Source organism: Ceratotherium simum, chromosome 5, assembly GCF_057802395.1.
Source record: "Ceratotherium simum simum isolate JZ-2026a chromosome 5, ASM5780239v1, whole genome shotgun sequence".
Taxonomy (NCBI): domain Eukaryota; kingdom Metazoa; phylum Chordata; class Mammalia; order Perissodactyla; family Rhinocerotidae; genus Ceratotherium; species Ceratotherium simum.
In genome coordinates this window covers 28,825,851-28,842,536 of record NC_141904.1, presented here as the reverse complement: position 1 = coordinate 28,842,536, position 16,686 = coordinate 28,825,851, and the positions used below count along the sequence as shown (strand labels likewise).

At 34.7% G+C, this 16,686-nt stretch overlaps 1 protein-coding gene across 3 annotated transcripts in view; it reads right to left on the bottom strand.

The window, feature by feature from the left end:
• Positions 1 to 16,686, bottom strand: part of UBE2E2 (ubiquitin conjugating enzyme E2 E2) — a 348,219-nt gene that overhangs the window by 45,339 nt on the left and 286,194 nt on the right. For all 3 annotated transcript variants that reach the window (XM_087430613.1, XM_087430612.1, XM_087430610.1), the window contains exon 5: positions 988 to 1,135. In XM_087430613.1, coding sequence (XP_087286739.1) covers positions 988 to 1,135 — 148 coding nt within the window. The remainder of the gene's footprint in view (positions 1 to 987; positions 1,136 to 16,686) is intronic.

Sequence of the window (16,686 nt, the reverse complement as noted above, 5' to 3'; positions counted from 1 at the left end):
TAAAGAAGAATTTCTCACTGAGAAACCAATGAAAACCCAAGTTACCTTTGGATTTCTGTATTTTCCAAAATAAACCCAAATATGTAAAAAATTGGCAGTTGGTTTATCTTTTAGTTAAAAGAAGCTGGTCAAAGACACATAATCATACATCTAGGATCACAGAGAAAGTAAAAACTTTCAGCATTAAGCACACTAGCAAGCCACAAAGGCATGGCCATAAACTCCCTCTAGTTTTCCTGGAAGTTGTATTTCCTTGTTTACTTTTTGGGTATTTCCTAGTTCAAGACCATTCAGCTTTTTTGTTCTAATAGCTTGTAAGGATGTACAGTTATTAAGATGTCAAAAAGGTCACACATCTGTGTAGTGTTGCCTGGTTGTTATCAGATTTTAATAGCCCACATTTCTCAAACTAACATCTTCTGGTGGGCATCTAATTAAAGATTAAGCTATTCAATTTGAATTATTATTATTATTTGGCAGCAGAATGCAATGCATTCTTTAAATGCATTTCCTCATCTAAAATGATTTTTCATTAATTTTTATCATACTATGCTTTTTCCTTGTTGGCAAATAACAGGCCTGAAAAAGACTAATGACAAGACTCAATTTAAAAAGAAAACAGTTACATACTATGAAAATTTAAAATCAATGATAAGGGCCGGCCCCGTGACTTGGTGGTCAAGTGCGCGCGCTCCGCTGCTGGTGGCCCGGGTTCGGATCCGGGCGTACACCGACGCACCGCTTCTCCGGCCATGCTGAGGCCGTGTCCCACATACAGCAACTAGAAGGATGTGCAGCTATGACATACAACTATCTACTGGGGCTTTGGGAGAAAAAGTAAATAAATAAAATTTTTAAATCAATGATAATAATAATAGTGGTGGTGGTGGTGGCGGCGGTGGTAGCAGTAGAGTAAACAATTTACTAAGGTCTGGCATATTAAGTTTTGAATAGCTCCAATTCTGTACTGGATTTCAAGTCTCTTACCAGGGTTGCAATCTGTAAGCAGTGAGCAGATGGAGAGGAGAACTTTAGAAATAGTTAGTGCTGGACTCCAGTTGTCCTTTAGGATGTCCAGACAGATCACACCTTGGCTGTTAATATTACAGTGATAGATTCTTGTTCGGAAGGTAACCTAGAAGAAAATGTAAAATTGTTATAAACAGATATACCTTTTATTAGACAAAATCATCCAGGGGTCAGTGGTTGAATCATATACTTAATTTTTCTTTAGGTACACGAGAGGAGTCAATAAACAAAATCATTATTCTAGAATTTGTCATTCTGGGCACAGAGAACTAAACTTCAACAGCAAAATCATGACATTCTGCTTTTGATGAAGAGTTCTATCATTTAATTAATGTTCTGGGGACTGAATTTACTCTGGGTACAAGTGTAGAAATATTCATACAAGGAAAAAGAACTTTGACCTTTAAAAAATTTTCAAAGAAAAACGTTTTCAAAAATAAAAATTTCAAAGGAAACTTTTGTTAGATTCCAGTTGCTTGAAGGAATTTTGTACATTTATAAAATTCAAAAAAGCATGGGAAAAAAAATTTCAAAGAAAAACGTTTTCAAAAATAAAAATTTCAAAGGAAACTTTTGTTAGATTCCAGTTGCTTGAAGGAATTTTGTACATTTATAAAATTCAAAAAAGCATGGGAATACTACAAAAAAGAAATATTATTCTATGTCACGGTTTAAAAACACTAACTAAGGCGCATATGTAAATAATACACCTAGTTCACAGAAAAACTATAATTTACAAACTTTTTCATCTTTAAATTCTATATTTTGAATGTAATATCAGTGCAGTCTATCTCTTTCCTATGATAGCTAGATCACCACCGCACCCTGCTTAGGTATAATTTTGAAACATGCTTATAACATTTTTAAAGAACTTTGATTGAAAAAGTTAAGTCCAAATCAGTTTTATAACTCTGATAAAACTGTTTTACAAAAGTCTTATGTAAGCAACAATAAGATTTTAACACTATTATTAACATCATGTTTATAAATGTTCTCAAATATATCAGTTGAAATATAAAACACCTTGGTGTTCCAAAGATCAGTCTTCTGGTACTCTAAGTTCAAAATGGCTCTGAACCAAGAAATACACGCATGGTAGCTCTTTGTAGGTGTTGCCATCCCACCAGAGCATCCAGCATCCACTCAAACATCAGTTATTTAATTCCTATGATATCAAGTCTCAGAGAAGGCAGATCCATCTTCTACACTGTTGAACAACATGGTACCGTTCTCAGGCTTGGATTAGTACTCCTAATAAGAACTTCCCTTCCAGCAACACGCCAGACCAGATAACCTCAACATCCCTCCCTATACACACACATCCCAAACACCTAGAAATGCTGAAGAAAACATAGCTAACATCCATTAAAATGCATAGGCTGAATTTTCAAAGGGAATCCCTAGAGGCGAGAATTGAAAACCAAAAATTACAGTAAGCACATGAACTGACAATGTAGCTGCCCGGGAGTGAGGCTTGGGAAAGAAGAAGGAGGTGAAGGATAGTAGTCTGTCTTAATAAAATGGAGGCTTGGGTTTTGATGCCCTCATGGAGAAAGAAGAAGAAACCTTAGCTCTGTATGTCGCAAGGGGTTGGAATTGAGAGCCCTTACATAAATTAGGATACTTGAGCAGCTAGTCTTTCAGTAACTAACAGAAGGACTTGAAAAGATAATGCTTTATGGGAGAGACAGCAGACACCAGAGAAAGCCTGGGCTCTGTAGTGGGGAGAAAAGTGTTTCCTGAGAATTTTAAATCCTGGGCACATATACTATGCACACGTTAACTAAAAAAGAGCTTAAATGACTATAGTATTACTATCAGATCAAATATACACTTAAGGCAAAAAGCACTTAAGGCCAAAATGAATAAAGAGGATCAATGCATTATGATGAAATGAAAAATTCATCAGGAAAATATAACAATTCTGAATCTGTTGTACCTAACAATATAGCCAAAAATATTAACAGTAAAAACTGGCAGAATTATAAGGAGAAAATGACACATCTACAAAGAGGGACATTTTCACTACAGTAACTGATAGGGCAACCACACCAAAACATAGTAAGGATACTGAAAATATGAACAACCAAATTAACAAAATCAAGGTACTAAATGAAGGTAAAATTCCACTCAGTAATTAAAGAATACATATTTTTTTCCAAGAACATAAGAAACATTTATAAAAATTGATCACATGCTAAGCTATAAAGGAAGCTTAATATATTTCAAAGAATTATTAAGACCACAAAGATCCCCCATCATATGTTTGGAAACCGAAAATCACGTTTTCTAATAATTCTTGGATCAAAGAAAAAAATCAACTATATTTATAACTGAATGACAATGAAAATGTTGGGTTTCCAGCACCAAAACTTGTGATTTGGCTAAAACAGCTGGAAAAGAGAAATCTACAGATTCAAACGCAAGTATTAGAAAGGAAGAAAGACATTTAATGAGGTAAGTGTCCAATTAAAGAAGGAAAACGAATAATAGAGTAAATCTCAATGAAAGTAGAAAAGAAATAAAGACATGAGCAGAATCTAATGAAATAGAGAACACCTAATAATATTAAAATTCTGCAGAGAAGTCATAGTGCCTATCCCTTTAAGCACTAGATGAAAAGACAAAATATTTTTATGATCCAATGTAAATGATGAGTGGCTTTTATATATAATGATATTTTAAAAACCTAGCAAATATTGATTGACTACTCCAAGCCAGTTAATCCTCAAAACAACACAAGAAGGGGAGTAGTATTATTGGATCCACTCTAAAAATAAAGTAATTCTAACTACATGGGGTGATGGATGTTAACTAAACTTACTGTGGTACTCATTTCCTAATGTATACATATATCAAATCATTATGTCATACACCTAAAACTAATACAATGTTATATATGTCAATTATGTCTCAATAAAAGTGGAAAAAAATTTTAAAAATAAAGAAAGAAACTGAGGCACAGAAAGGTTAAAAACTGGCTCATAGTCCCACAGCTGGTAAGTGCTGCAGTCAGAATTTGAACACAATTTTGTTGATGGAAAAGCCCAGGCTCTCCTACTCAGCCTCCATGCCTCTTTTTTTTATGTTTTAATTTTGAGATAATTACAGATTCAGAGAGGTTGTAAAAAATAATACAGACAGATCACACATATCCTTCACCCAGTTTCCCCTAATGGTAACATCTTGCATAACTATAGTATAACATCACAGGAAAGTGACATGGATACAGTCCATTGAACATTTCCCTATATAACCAATTTTACATGCACTCATGTATATATGTGTTTCTATGCAATTTTATCGTGTAGATTTATGTGACCACCACCACAGTCAAAATATAGAACAGTTCCATCACAGACATTCTTTGTGCTGCTCTTTAACAGCCAGTTACCTTCCCCCTTTCCTCCTTTCTTAATTCTCAACAACCACCACTCTGTTCTACATCTCTATAATTTTGTCATTTCAAGAATGCCATATAAATAGAATTATACAGGATGTAACTTCTGAAATTGGCTCTTTTCACCCTGCATAATTCCCTTGAGATCCATGTAAGTCGTTGCACATACTAATAGTCTGTTCCTTCTTATTGCTGAGTAGTATTCCATGGTATGGATGTACCAGCTTGTTTAACCATTCACCCACTGAAGGACAAATGGATTGTTTCCAGTTCTTAGCTATTACAAATAAAGCTGCAATGAACATCTGTGTGAGTGTTTCTGTGTGAACATAAGTTTTTATTTCTCTAGGATAAATGCCCAAGAGTGCAACTGTTGGGTTGTATGGTAAGCTCATATTTAGTTTTTTTTTTTTTTTTGACAGATCAAAAACTGTCTTTATTGTTGTTGTACTTCTGAAGAATTATAGATAGAAAATATTGTGGTTTTTGGAGATGAGGTAAGTGACTTGAATCTGTTCAGTTTAGTTATAAATTGAGATGAAACTTAGCATTTCTGATACTTAGTTCAACTGCCATACTTTTTTCCAGGGCGGTTGTACCATTCTATATTCCCACCAGCAGTGTGATCCAGTTTCTCTGCATCCTGTCGGCATTTAGTGTTATCACTACGCTTTATTTTAGCCATTCTGAGTTTAGCCATTCAAAGCATGAGTTTGCAAAGAATCTTGTGAAGTTTTTGGACAGAGAATGTTTTACACTTTAATGTTTTATAATACTGATAAAAAGGATCGACTTTGGTGATGCTCGTCAACTTCTGTCCTGACAAGAGTTCATGAATAAATCACACTGAATTAAACAGGTAGGTTGATTGTTCCCACACGTTCTAATACTACGGACTTCCACAAATACCACCTTTCGAAGGTGGAAAAAATTCATGATCCCAGAGTTTTAAGAAGTGTCACACATTTACGTATTAAAATGTAAGCCATGACCTCCTCGGGGTTCCCTCATCAAATTCCTGTTTCTATTACCACACTCGCCACAGGATCTCCTCACCAAACCGTGAATTACTCATAAAAGTACTTTCTTTCAATTGATGTCCTATGCAGTGGTTGGTACATAGAAAGAGCCCACTGTTCACTGAGCAAATGCTAACATGTCAGAGGCTAGTGCTCAAACAGACAACTACCTCTCTGAGGGGTTGTAACATCTTACTATTCTATAGGTAAGAGAGCATTTTAGAACCACAACTTATAGTAGACTAAAAGCTGGAAAACTGTGAAGAATATCCTGAGGAAGCAGAAGATATTTTTTAATATCTTTCTGCCTCATAATGTTACTTTACTAAATTGTCCTATAGATTAAGATATTATTTCAAAAGAGATTTCATACAGGTTAAGCCAATAATAAAAAATAAATATTTAGTAAGCACTCAATATATGCCAGGCACTCCAACATAAAAATTTTTATTGTTGCTATTCCTATTTAAATACTGTGTGGCCTGGACAGATCAGCAAAAGTGTTTCACGATCAAGGCAAAAATTTGCTAATAAAAGTTCTTAAAACAGCCAGCATTCTCTTTCAGATCCTATCAACAAACCTAGGGGAAATGAGAGAAGAATACATGCAAACTGATAAGGAATTGTCTGCAGTCCCTAGCCATTAGTGATGCAGAAATAGAAAATGATGTTTCGAACACTGACAAATATCCAAGGATTTGCAACTGTTAGAGGAGGTTTTAGAGGCTGAGGAAGCACCCTCCTCCCACCTTCACCCCACAGAAGACTGCTCTGATCTCTGACTCAATTTTCTAGAAAGCCCATCATGTTATCTTGCACAGGGGGCTGGGGAGCAGTACATCCTTCACTTCACCCTCCTGACAAAGAACCAAGTGATAAAAAATGACCATAAACAAAATTCAGTTCCATTGCAGGGGTTATACTCACTGAGTTCTGTGTATTACACAACCTACACCTGCATTTGCATTTATCGCTGTATTTGAAGCACAGCTCAATACTGATGTTTACAATGATAGCTATCATTCCTCAAGGAAGGGTAAAATTATATTGAGAATACTGTTTTCAAAGGCAAGGAAGATATCACATTTCAGAACATTTACCAAATATAAAGGAAATTTTAAAAACATGATTCGGATATAGTGATACAGAAAACTTATTGATCCAGAATACCTAATTCCCAGATGACTCTGAATAAGAAGGGTTTTAATTTACGTGTGATACATAAACACCCGCACAGGCATGTGGGTGTATATGTCTGGTGGACAGAATAATGCCCTATCCCCTCAAAGATGTCCACATCCTAATCCCTGCAACCTGTGAATATGTTACCATACATGGTAAAAGAGACTCTGCAGTTGTGAACAAGCTAAGGATCTTGAGAAGGGGTGACTATCCTGGATTATCTGGGTGGGCTTGATATAATCACAAGGGCCTTATAAGAGGGAGGCAGGAGATCAGTAGGGGATGTGATGACGACGGAAGCAAGAGGTCAGAGTGATGTGAGGAAGGAGCCATGAGCCAAGGAAAGCAGTTAGCCTCTAGAAGCTGGAAAAGGCAAAGAAATGGATTTCCCCCTGAAACCTCTAGAAGGAATGCAGCCCTGCTGACAGCTTGATTCCAGAACTGTAAGATAAGAAATTCATACCGTTTTAAGCCACCAGGTTTGCATTAATCTATTACAGTAGCAATAGGAAACCAATACAACATGTACTTATATTTCCCAGTTGCCTTCTTACTTATTTTAAAAGGTACCTTAAATGTAGCCATTCTATTTCTGTACGTCACAGAATCACCTCTCCTTAAAAATAATTTTAGAAAGAGTTAACAAAATTCTTTATGTTGACTATAACATAAAAGAACGCTACTTAGTAGTGAATAATCTAGGATAAGCCACTTTGCTACTCGGAGCCTCTGTTTCCTGATAGAATGAGAGACTTAAACTAGATTACCTCTAACCATTCTAGTTCCAAGATCCACGAGATGTATTGTGAGGATAATACATGGTTTTGGGAGTTAGCTGGACTTGGGCTGGAATCTTGACTTTGGACAAATCAACTTAGCTCATCTCTGAGATTCAGTATCCTCGTTTGAAAAATGGGGAAAATAATAGCTATACCCATAGTCACTGTGAAGACTGAAGTATACAAAAAGTTCTAACACCATGCCTGGCACCCACCAGGAATTCAAGCATTGTTAGTCTCCCTTCCCCTCTTCACATCTAGTTTTACAAGATTATTTCAGAATGCAGCCTGGGAATAAATATGTGTTTTTAATATAACACATATAATAATTCCCCCATTACCTGGATTTTAAATGTTTTCTTTATACCACTCCCTCACTCTTGAGTATAGACAACATTCCATACACGGACAAAAAGTGGTTTTGTAAGGGGAGAGAGATCATGGAGGGCATGAGTACAGAGAGTGAAGAAAATATTTTAATAAAAAAGTATTTCTGATAAATTGATTCTACACATAATTAAGAAAAGTGTTTTAAAGGAAATAAACACCTCAAAGCTGGAAAGCTGACAATGACATTAAAAATGACCATTTAAAATAATATTTCAGTAATAACCTCTATTTTCCACATAGCTTCTATTTTTCAAAAAAATTTTGATCAGGAGATAAATGGCACTGTGATTTTACTAAGGAAGTATGAGATCAGCAAGAAATACATTCCTCTTAAAAATACATTTCATGGAGACTCAGAGAGGAAATATTTGGAGCCCCTGTGCCATAAATCAGTGAATCATGTAACAAAGGTCCAAAAATAGCAGAGTTAACATCATTCAAATGGATCTTGGCCATAAGCTCACTGTGAAACTGTAGTTTATTTGGACAGGTCGTTAGTAGACATTTAAAAAATGTCGGTACTACCACCCTCCCTGAGATTTCAAGTGCTCTTAAAACTGACTTAGGAGCACTGTACCAACAACTAACACATCTGAAGATTATTTTAAAGTATTAACGACAAAACAAAAACTGGAAAAACCCATTATTAGTGAGGGGAATCACAAATCTTAAAGACACTCTAAGAAAATACCTCAGCAAAACAAAACAAAAACTCTCCCCAAATAAAAAAAAAAAAATTGGAAGTGTATTTCCCCTTGAATAACTGGCAGTAAAAGAATTAAAATTAAACATTACCGAGAAGCCATAATGCGTAAATATGATACCCACCCTACCGTGAATGAGACTGTATAGCATACTACATTTGACCGCAGGCTAGAGCTGCTTTTTTAAAGCTTTCAAGTACAATTTAATGATTAAAAATAAAAGACCTTTACAGCATAGGCATTTAAATTTAAAGTCTTTCTCAGTTCCTTTTAAGAACAGATGTAGAAAAACATGCAACTAGAAAATTTCCCGCACCGTGAGCAGCAAACCTCTTAGAAGATGGGAGCATCTTACTCAATTCCCAGGGCCCCTTCCAACCATGCAGCCACAGATTACTCCCAACTCCTGTAAGGGAGGATACTTGGCATGACTGGATTAGGGACTAATAATTTATAAAAGTTCAATTTATATAGAATGTTTCAGGAACATATCTATATCGAATAAGGTTCAATTTGATTCTTTTTCAAATTTGTGTATTTTTATTAATGACTTGCTCTTTATATGTTTTCCTGTCTTTTTTGACTTGTTCTACTGTTGCAAGTTTCAGAAATGGTACTCCAGCTGATTCTCCTTTATGGTAGGATCGTATCATAGTGTGGACTGTAACCTTTGAGTGTGAGTTCATCCTCAGCGAACACTATTCTTTTTCTATAGAAGTCCCACGTGCCTTGGATTGTGGAGGGTTTTGCATTTGCTTCTTCATGGGCCTCAAGGACAACTAGTTTAAGTCCAGATTGTAGCCTGACACAGTAGCCTGAAACCAGCTCAATCAATGCTTGTTTGCATGCCTACAGAGGTTTCCTTCCTCAATCAGCTAAAAAAAATAAAAAAAAGGAAAATATAGAAATTTAACAAAGCGTACAACTTTACCATTTGAAGGCTTGGATTTTAACAGCCTTTTAAAAGTAATTTTAAAAATTAATATGGCACTTTAAGACAATTAAAGAACTTTAAAAAATAGCTGGCTGTACAAGTTTTCTACAAACGGGTTTTCATGGCTTGGACAAATTTTCCAGTAACATAAGGATTCAAAAACTCCTGAATCCCAAAGAATTGGGGGGGAAATGAAGATGATCTGATACCTAAACTTAAACATGTACACAAAACATCACTTAAACATTCCCACTGTTTTAATTCATAGAGCACATAGACAATAGGTGATCAATCAATGCCGGGGGGGGGGGGGGTACATTAAAACCAGAACCCAAAGCTCCCTGAGTTTAATATTCCCACCAGAACCGCACCCCACCCCCCGCCCCACAATCAGATAACAGAACAGCTACTCTTGAACACTGAACTTAAAACCATTATGTGGGGGCTATGTTGACCCCAAAACACTTATTCATTAATTAGTACTGCATAGAGAAGACATAATTTAACAGATGTCAAATGAATCTACATTTCTAAGACAAGATGATTCATTTCTGCTTTATAACTGCAAGACAGTCTCATAGATAACGACAATTAATTACAAAGCACAACAGCTGAGATACTTAATGGATTCCATGTAAAGTATATAATAAATGACTGACCATATGACACTTGCTGTTAAATTAAAGACAGTGACATAAACATAAGAAGAATGCCCTCCTTTTTATTTTGTTTACATTTTTTATAGGTCTCACACTACCCAAGGCAATTCTATAAGATGTAGCATATTTATAGATTTGCTAAATATAAAATGGAAATAATATATAGATTTTCTTTATCTTTTGGGAAAAAAGTAATAAATTTTGTTTGTAGACATATGAAATGGCAGTTATTTATCTTAAGAGATTAATAATTCAATATACATACAATACAATACAAAGTATTTATTATAACTAGCTAGAAATGACAATTTGATTTTTCATACAGCCTACAACAGTGTAGAAGTACACCGTATTTTAACACAGTCTAAAATGAAACAATGACTAATTCTGTTAATGATACAGTAAATTAATAGCAATTATGGAGTTGGCTGAATGCCCACTCTCTCAGTGAGTGCTACATAACACACAAAAGAGACATTCTTTGAAAGTGGCAGAGTGTTTACAAATACCATAAAAGTTTCCAAACTTTGCATGTATACTAGGGAGGGTAATTGTATTGGTTCCCTACATTTATACCATGTAATTAAAAAATACAGCATGTATATCATAGAAAGTTATAACCAAAATAATAATAATAATAATAAAAAATAAAATAAAAAATGGCTAACAATTATGCAATGTTTTTGTGCCAGGCACTGTTATCAGTGATTTGCACTTATTACATAATTTAATCTTCACAATCACCCTGTGAGGTACATACTATTATTATCCTCATTGTATAGATAAAGAAGCTGAGACACAATTTCAGAGGAATTCAAATGCTCACAGTTGAGGCAATTCCAATAGTAAGTAAAGAAGTTATAAGGAGGAAGGAAATAGGAAATAAACAAAAACAAACATACACAAGAAAACAACCCACACCCCCAAAGAGTTTTTTGAAAATGACAGAAAAAAAAGAGGAAGAGAATAAAGAAATTTACATGAATTCTAGATCTCAACAGTTTGACTTGAGATGAAAAGATAATAGAGATTCAATAGTTTTTTCAGATCAAGTTCTGGCAAAACGAGAATTCATGTAAAGTGTTCAGCAAAGAGAAGAAATGTTTAATGATATTCATTAATATTACTACTGTTCTTACTTATTATGCCAAATGACCTGTCATCTCTGTGAGATTACTGAAGGCAAGAAAAACCAAGTCAGTCAAGAAAAAGTCAACAAAAAATGTTTTAACATGACTTGAAAATTGTCACTTAAGATTTATGTAATCTTTGAATAATTTAAATCTCAGCATTTAGAATATTCTAGGGAATATTCTTTAAACATCTGTGGAGAACAAATGTAACCAACTGACCTGATACTCATGATATCGTACACTAAAACTGATAGCTAACCAGACAGATTACTTGAAAAGTAAAATAAGATTGAAGTCTGACTGGAAGAATTAAGGAGGGGGTGTTGAAAGACAAAAAAGGAGCTGGTCTCTTATCGTGTAGTTTTTGATCAATGAAAGGGGTATTTCAGGAATTTGTAATAGGGTTGTTATACAGTGTTCCATCTTAAACCAGCCCTTCATGGAATGAATTCTTTATGGTTGATGACACTAACTTATTCCTAAATTCACAAAATGGCTTGTACACGATCAGCACCATAGAAGCGATTTTTTGTATATTGTCTGAACAGCTGATCAAACTAAGAGATAAATGAATACAAGCGAAACAGAAAAAAGAGGGGGAAAATGAAAAAAGATGGGCAATAATCTGAAGCAGGTATGTAGGAAAGGAACGACCAGACGCTGTAGGCAAAGAACAACCAGAAATGGCTGAAAAACCATTTCTGATCCTGGCCTTCATCAGCCCTTGGAAATCACCTGCTGAGAGGATCAGAGAGAGGAAAAAGAAGACAGTAAATATATAATAGAATAGCCCAAGGAAACTATTCTTATCTTGAGTGATTCTCTGGGTTGAAGCATCCTTATAAGGATGGACATAAGTTTCCCTCCTCACCAAAAATACAAACAGGTACATAGGCCTTTACCTCATATCTAGAACTGAAGGACAATCACCAACATATCTCTTTTTGCTTTCCTGGTAAGTACTCAAGAATTACTTAATAGTTTTACTGAAGGACTATTTAGTATTAAGAAGAATCTCTTAAATTTTATTTATAACTACATGAGGTTGTTTTCTTTTTAAATTTTCATGCCTATTTTTCTTTTATCCCAGGCAATCTCTTTCCTTCTCCTCTAACCCTTTCCTATTCTTCACTTGTTCACAATCTGATCTCTGCTACCATTTTGTGATTTCTGACATTATTTCTCTAGTTTATATTTCCACCTTCTAGGTCAGGTTATCTTGCTTTATTCGCATCTCAGGGCTTCTGAAGCCTGTTGTTTTGGGTTATCTTTTCCCCTCCAGTATTCTCTGTACGACTACTGCCGTAAAAAAACCCAATAGGTTAATTTGCCCTAAGGTGTGTGGAAATGTACCTGATAGACACAAGGGGAAAAAAAAAGAATCAAATAGCAATGATTCAGAATTGTGTGGAAAAAATACACTCTATTTTCTAATGTTCTATTCCTGCTCCCTAAATCTCCTATCCCTAGAAAAATCTGAAGTAGTATCTTAAATAAAAACTCTAGGCTGCTTTTTTCCTCTCCCTATAATTTGCAACATTCAACTTTGTACTGTAGAAAATTGGCTGCTGCAGTATAACAAACAAACATTATCTTTTAAAAGCAAACATTTGCACCATATGCAGCTTTTTAATAAATATTACCAACTTCATTTTACAAAACTGATAGCTGTATGTGCTAACTAAAGATTTTAGAAATGAATTTTTGTAGACAGGCTAATGATGAATGTTTATTTATAAAGGGAACAAATTTATATAAGGTCCTAAGGACAAGGATTTTATCTGATTCTGATTTTTATCCCCTCTGGGGGAAAGTAAGATGTCAACATGCATTTGTTCAATAAACAAATGAACTAGAAAAATACAAAATATTTGCATTTGAAAAGAGGCCATACATACCGTAACTAAAAATGACAAATGATCCAGAACTTCTGATGTTCCCACAGTTAGGTTTACAGTGTCTTTTGGGGGGGGGGGGGACAGGACACCGTCAATTGACAGATGTGTAAAGTATATAAAGAGGAATGTGTTGTTATTCAAATTTTGATTTAGAGCAACTTGCAAAGTCTTGTGATTAATATTTTAGTCAGTAGAGATTATAACAGTCTCAAATATTAATTGTAGAGTTAGGATTAAGAGTATTTCATAAATCCTTCAAATGAGAAAATAGAACTGACAGACATTCCAGAAGTATGACACATATCACTAAATTGTATCTATTTCAGATAAATAGCACAAAGAATTTAAAAATTTGAGATGTCCAGGTAAAAAAATCACTAACAAACTCCATTTTTCCCCCCCTCAAAAGATTCATGTACCTTTGTCCTGACAATATTAGAAGAATTTACTTCTCTTCAAAAGCCTAAATGGGTCAGTTTTTCATTATTTTTCTCCTTTTTTGGTCAGAATTATTTAGTGATATAGATTAAACGACAAAGAAATCAACCTCATGTTTGTAGTAAAAACTAATGTCATTATAGTAAGGTAGTTATGTTGACCATCTCACTGACAAGTTCTAAGGTTTTCAAAAATGTATGTACCCAGAGGTCCCACAACTCTAACAGATGAATGGCTTTATCTTCTTTGATGTGGTAAAACTCTAAGTTAATAAGACTCATTTCTCAGGAATGTACTTAAAATCTGTATCACTGTATCACAGTAACATGATGGAATATCTCTGGCCTGGTTAGGAGTAATTATATTCTTCATTGACCATAAAAAACAATTCATGAAAGAGGTTAAGAATAGAGGATAAAAGAATAAATCTAACATTTTATCCAAATTTTTAATTATTATTACATTTTCACTATCAAAAACTTTTAAGTCGAATCTTCAGTTTGATATTATAGTGCAGGAACAGTATTTTCTCAAACACTGTTGACTGTTATAATACACATTCACTCACTTTTACCTAGCTTAGTGGAGGAACAAGATATTTTTGGTTATAGATATTACTGGTATAAGATACTATTGCTATAAAGTTATTAAGTTTTTCTTTTTCTCATGGCAACTGAGGAAGGTAAAAATGTATTTCCCCTTCAACAATCTGTCTTACAGATTTGGTCCATGGTGGTAATGCAATTTCACTGAAGTAATCTCAAAACTGAAGTTTTATGTACTGCTTTAGGTAGATGCTTTTGAATACTTTTACAAACAAACAAAATGCTCTTGCCCTCATTTATTTTTCTATACAACAAATATATTCTAATATATATATATTCTAATACTTTTGCCTGTATTTGTTACTTCACACAATCTCTTGAGGAAGAAAAGAAAGTTGCTCTTAAACCTTGGATCTAGAAATGTGGTAATGGGGCAATGCAATTGGCATTCATGATAACACAATTGTCTCTGAATGTCCACCTGCATTTCAGCTTTCAAAGCACTCATATCAACTTCAGGATCTTTTTTTTTGGAGTAGAATGATATAAATAAGTATACTTTTGAGCAAAATTTATCTGGTTCCTTCTTTTTAATTTATATTTTTATTTTTCATTAATAAGAATTTTATTACAATTTCAAACGTCTCTTTTGTTTGTTTGTTTTTATAGTGACCATATGGTGTTGGCAATACATTTGCACCAAACTAATTCCCAGCAAGGATGGTGTCTACTTCTCATGAAGAGGGAAAGCTTATACTTTCCATAGTTCAAAACACTGTCATTCTGTACCTTGATAAACCTATCCTCTCTCTTCTCCCTATTGAAATTCCATCATCCATGATGGACCAGCTAAATAAAATTTCCCCTAGAAAATCTTCCCCTGCTACTCTCAGTTTGCCTAATAACACTGTTCCAAAATGTTGGGTATGTATGTGTGTGCGCCCCTTTATGAAGAAATACTTCCTAGCTTATTTTGTTTTACACTTTCTTTCAACTTTTTATTTTAAAAAAATTCAAACCTACAATGAACAGAGTCACTAACTGTTAATGCTGAGATTTTTTTCTATTTTTAGTTTCCAACGACATCTAAATATACTGCTCTAGATACGATGTGTCCCTAAATTCAAGTTCCACATATGCAGTAGATTACCATGCTTAGGACATGGCTAGTAGAACAAGCTTGTTTTTTCCACACTTTAAAAGTTCTGCCATCCTGCATCTTGATAACTCAATATTTTCTTTTACCTACGGAAATGCTAAGCATCTTTCATGGATACTTCTTATATAAAGTGTCCCCCTGCCATTTCCAATCATAGCACTCAATCCCTTGTCTGAACTTCTATTACATTTAAAGTTAGCCTTTTGTGTATATTTCTTTCTTTTTACCTAGACTGAAGGCTATCTGAGGGTGGGGCATGTAGAAGATTTCTTTGCAATATCCCTGGTATCAAGCACTGCCACACATCTAACAGGGCTTAGATATACATTTATTGAGTGAATAAGTAAATGATAATTCTCTATAGGAAACCTTCAACTATCAAATGCTTGTGTTCCTCCTCAACCCCAACCGGGGGTAGGAGTAGGAGTGGAAGAAGAAAAGTTTTCTCTGAATATATTTACTGATTTTCTATTGGATTTGTATTTAAATTGTAATTTAATTTAGATAGTTTAGGATGTTTAGCCTCAGGAATATGCTTGACATGACCAGACAGTGGTTTCTGATATTGGTTAGAGTCACCTATTTTGATTAGTTACCACCCCCTCTACAGGCCCCAAATACTTGCTCAAGTATAACTCAACTCACTTGTACGCATTTATACAAGTCAATTCAACCTAGGAAGGTGAGAATCCTTTTCTGAGATGATGCCTCAGTGAATAAGTCATGAATTTTGTTCCTCTTCTTTGTCCTTAGTGCCAAGAATTTCAAAATAATCAATTAGCCTATCAACAAACCAAGAAGATATTTACTGATGCCTACAGTCTAAACAGGTCTGTATTAGGTTCTAGGGAAGATACAAAAATATAAATAGTCTCTGGCTCTGAGGAATGTTTGCTGCCAATTATAAAGATAAAAACCTTTGGTTCAGAACAAAGGAACATAAGGGATAAATTTTCATTTATTTAACAAATATTTGTTGACTCTTTACTATTTTCAAAGCACTGTGTGGAACTGAGGAGCATGGTGATGATGGGTGGGGGAAGGAAGCTAAGATGCGCATGTTGGGTCCTGACCCTGAGACACCTGACCATCTAGCAGAGAGATAAGAGAATCACACAGATCACTACTATGAAATGTCACATGAGAGGACACAGGGCTCTCGAGTTCAGATCAAATGATGATATCCGGCTGGGAAGAATCCCAGAAAGTATGAGAGAAGAGGTAGGTACAAACCAAATTTTAAAGGATGGGGTAAGAGGAGTTGCTGATTATCTTGTTTTTTTTTCCCCGAAAGTGCTCACCAAGAAGATGGACAACTTCAAGTGCGTCTACATAAAAAATTCTCACTGTGTCATGCCAAACTAACTTCATACACTCTCAGCTGCATAGCAATGATTGTGCACAAAAGCTTAGATCT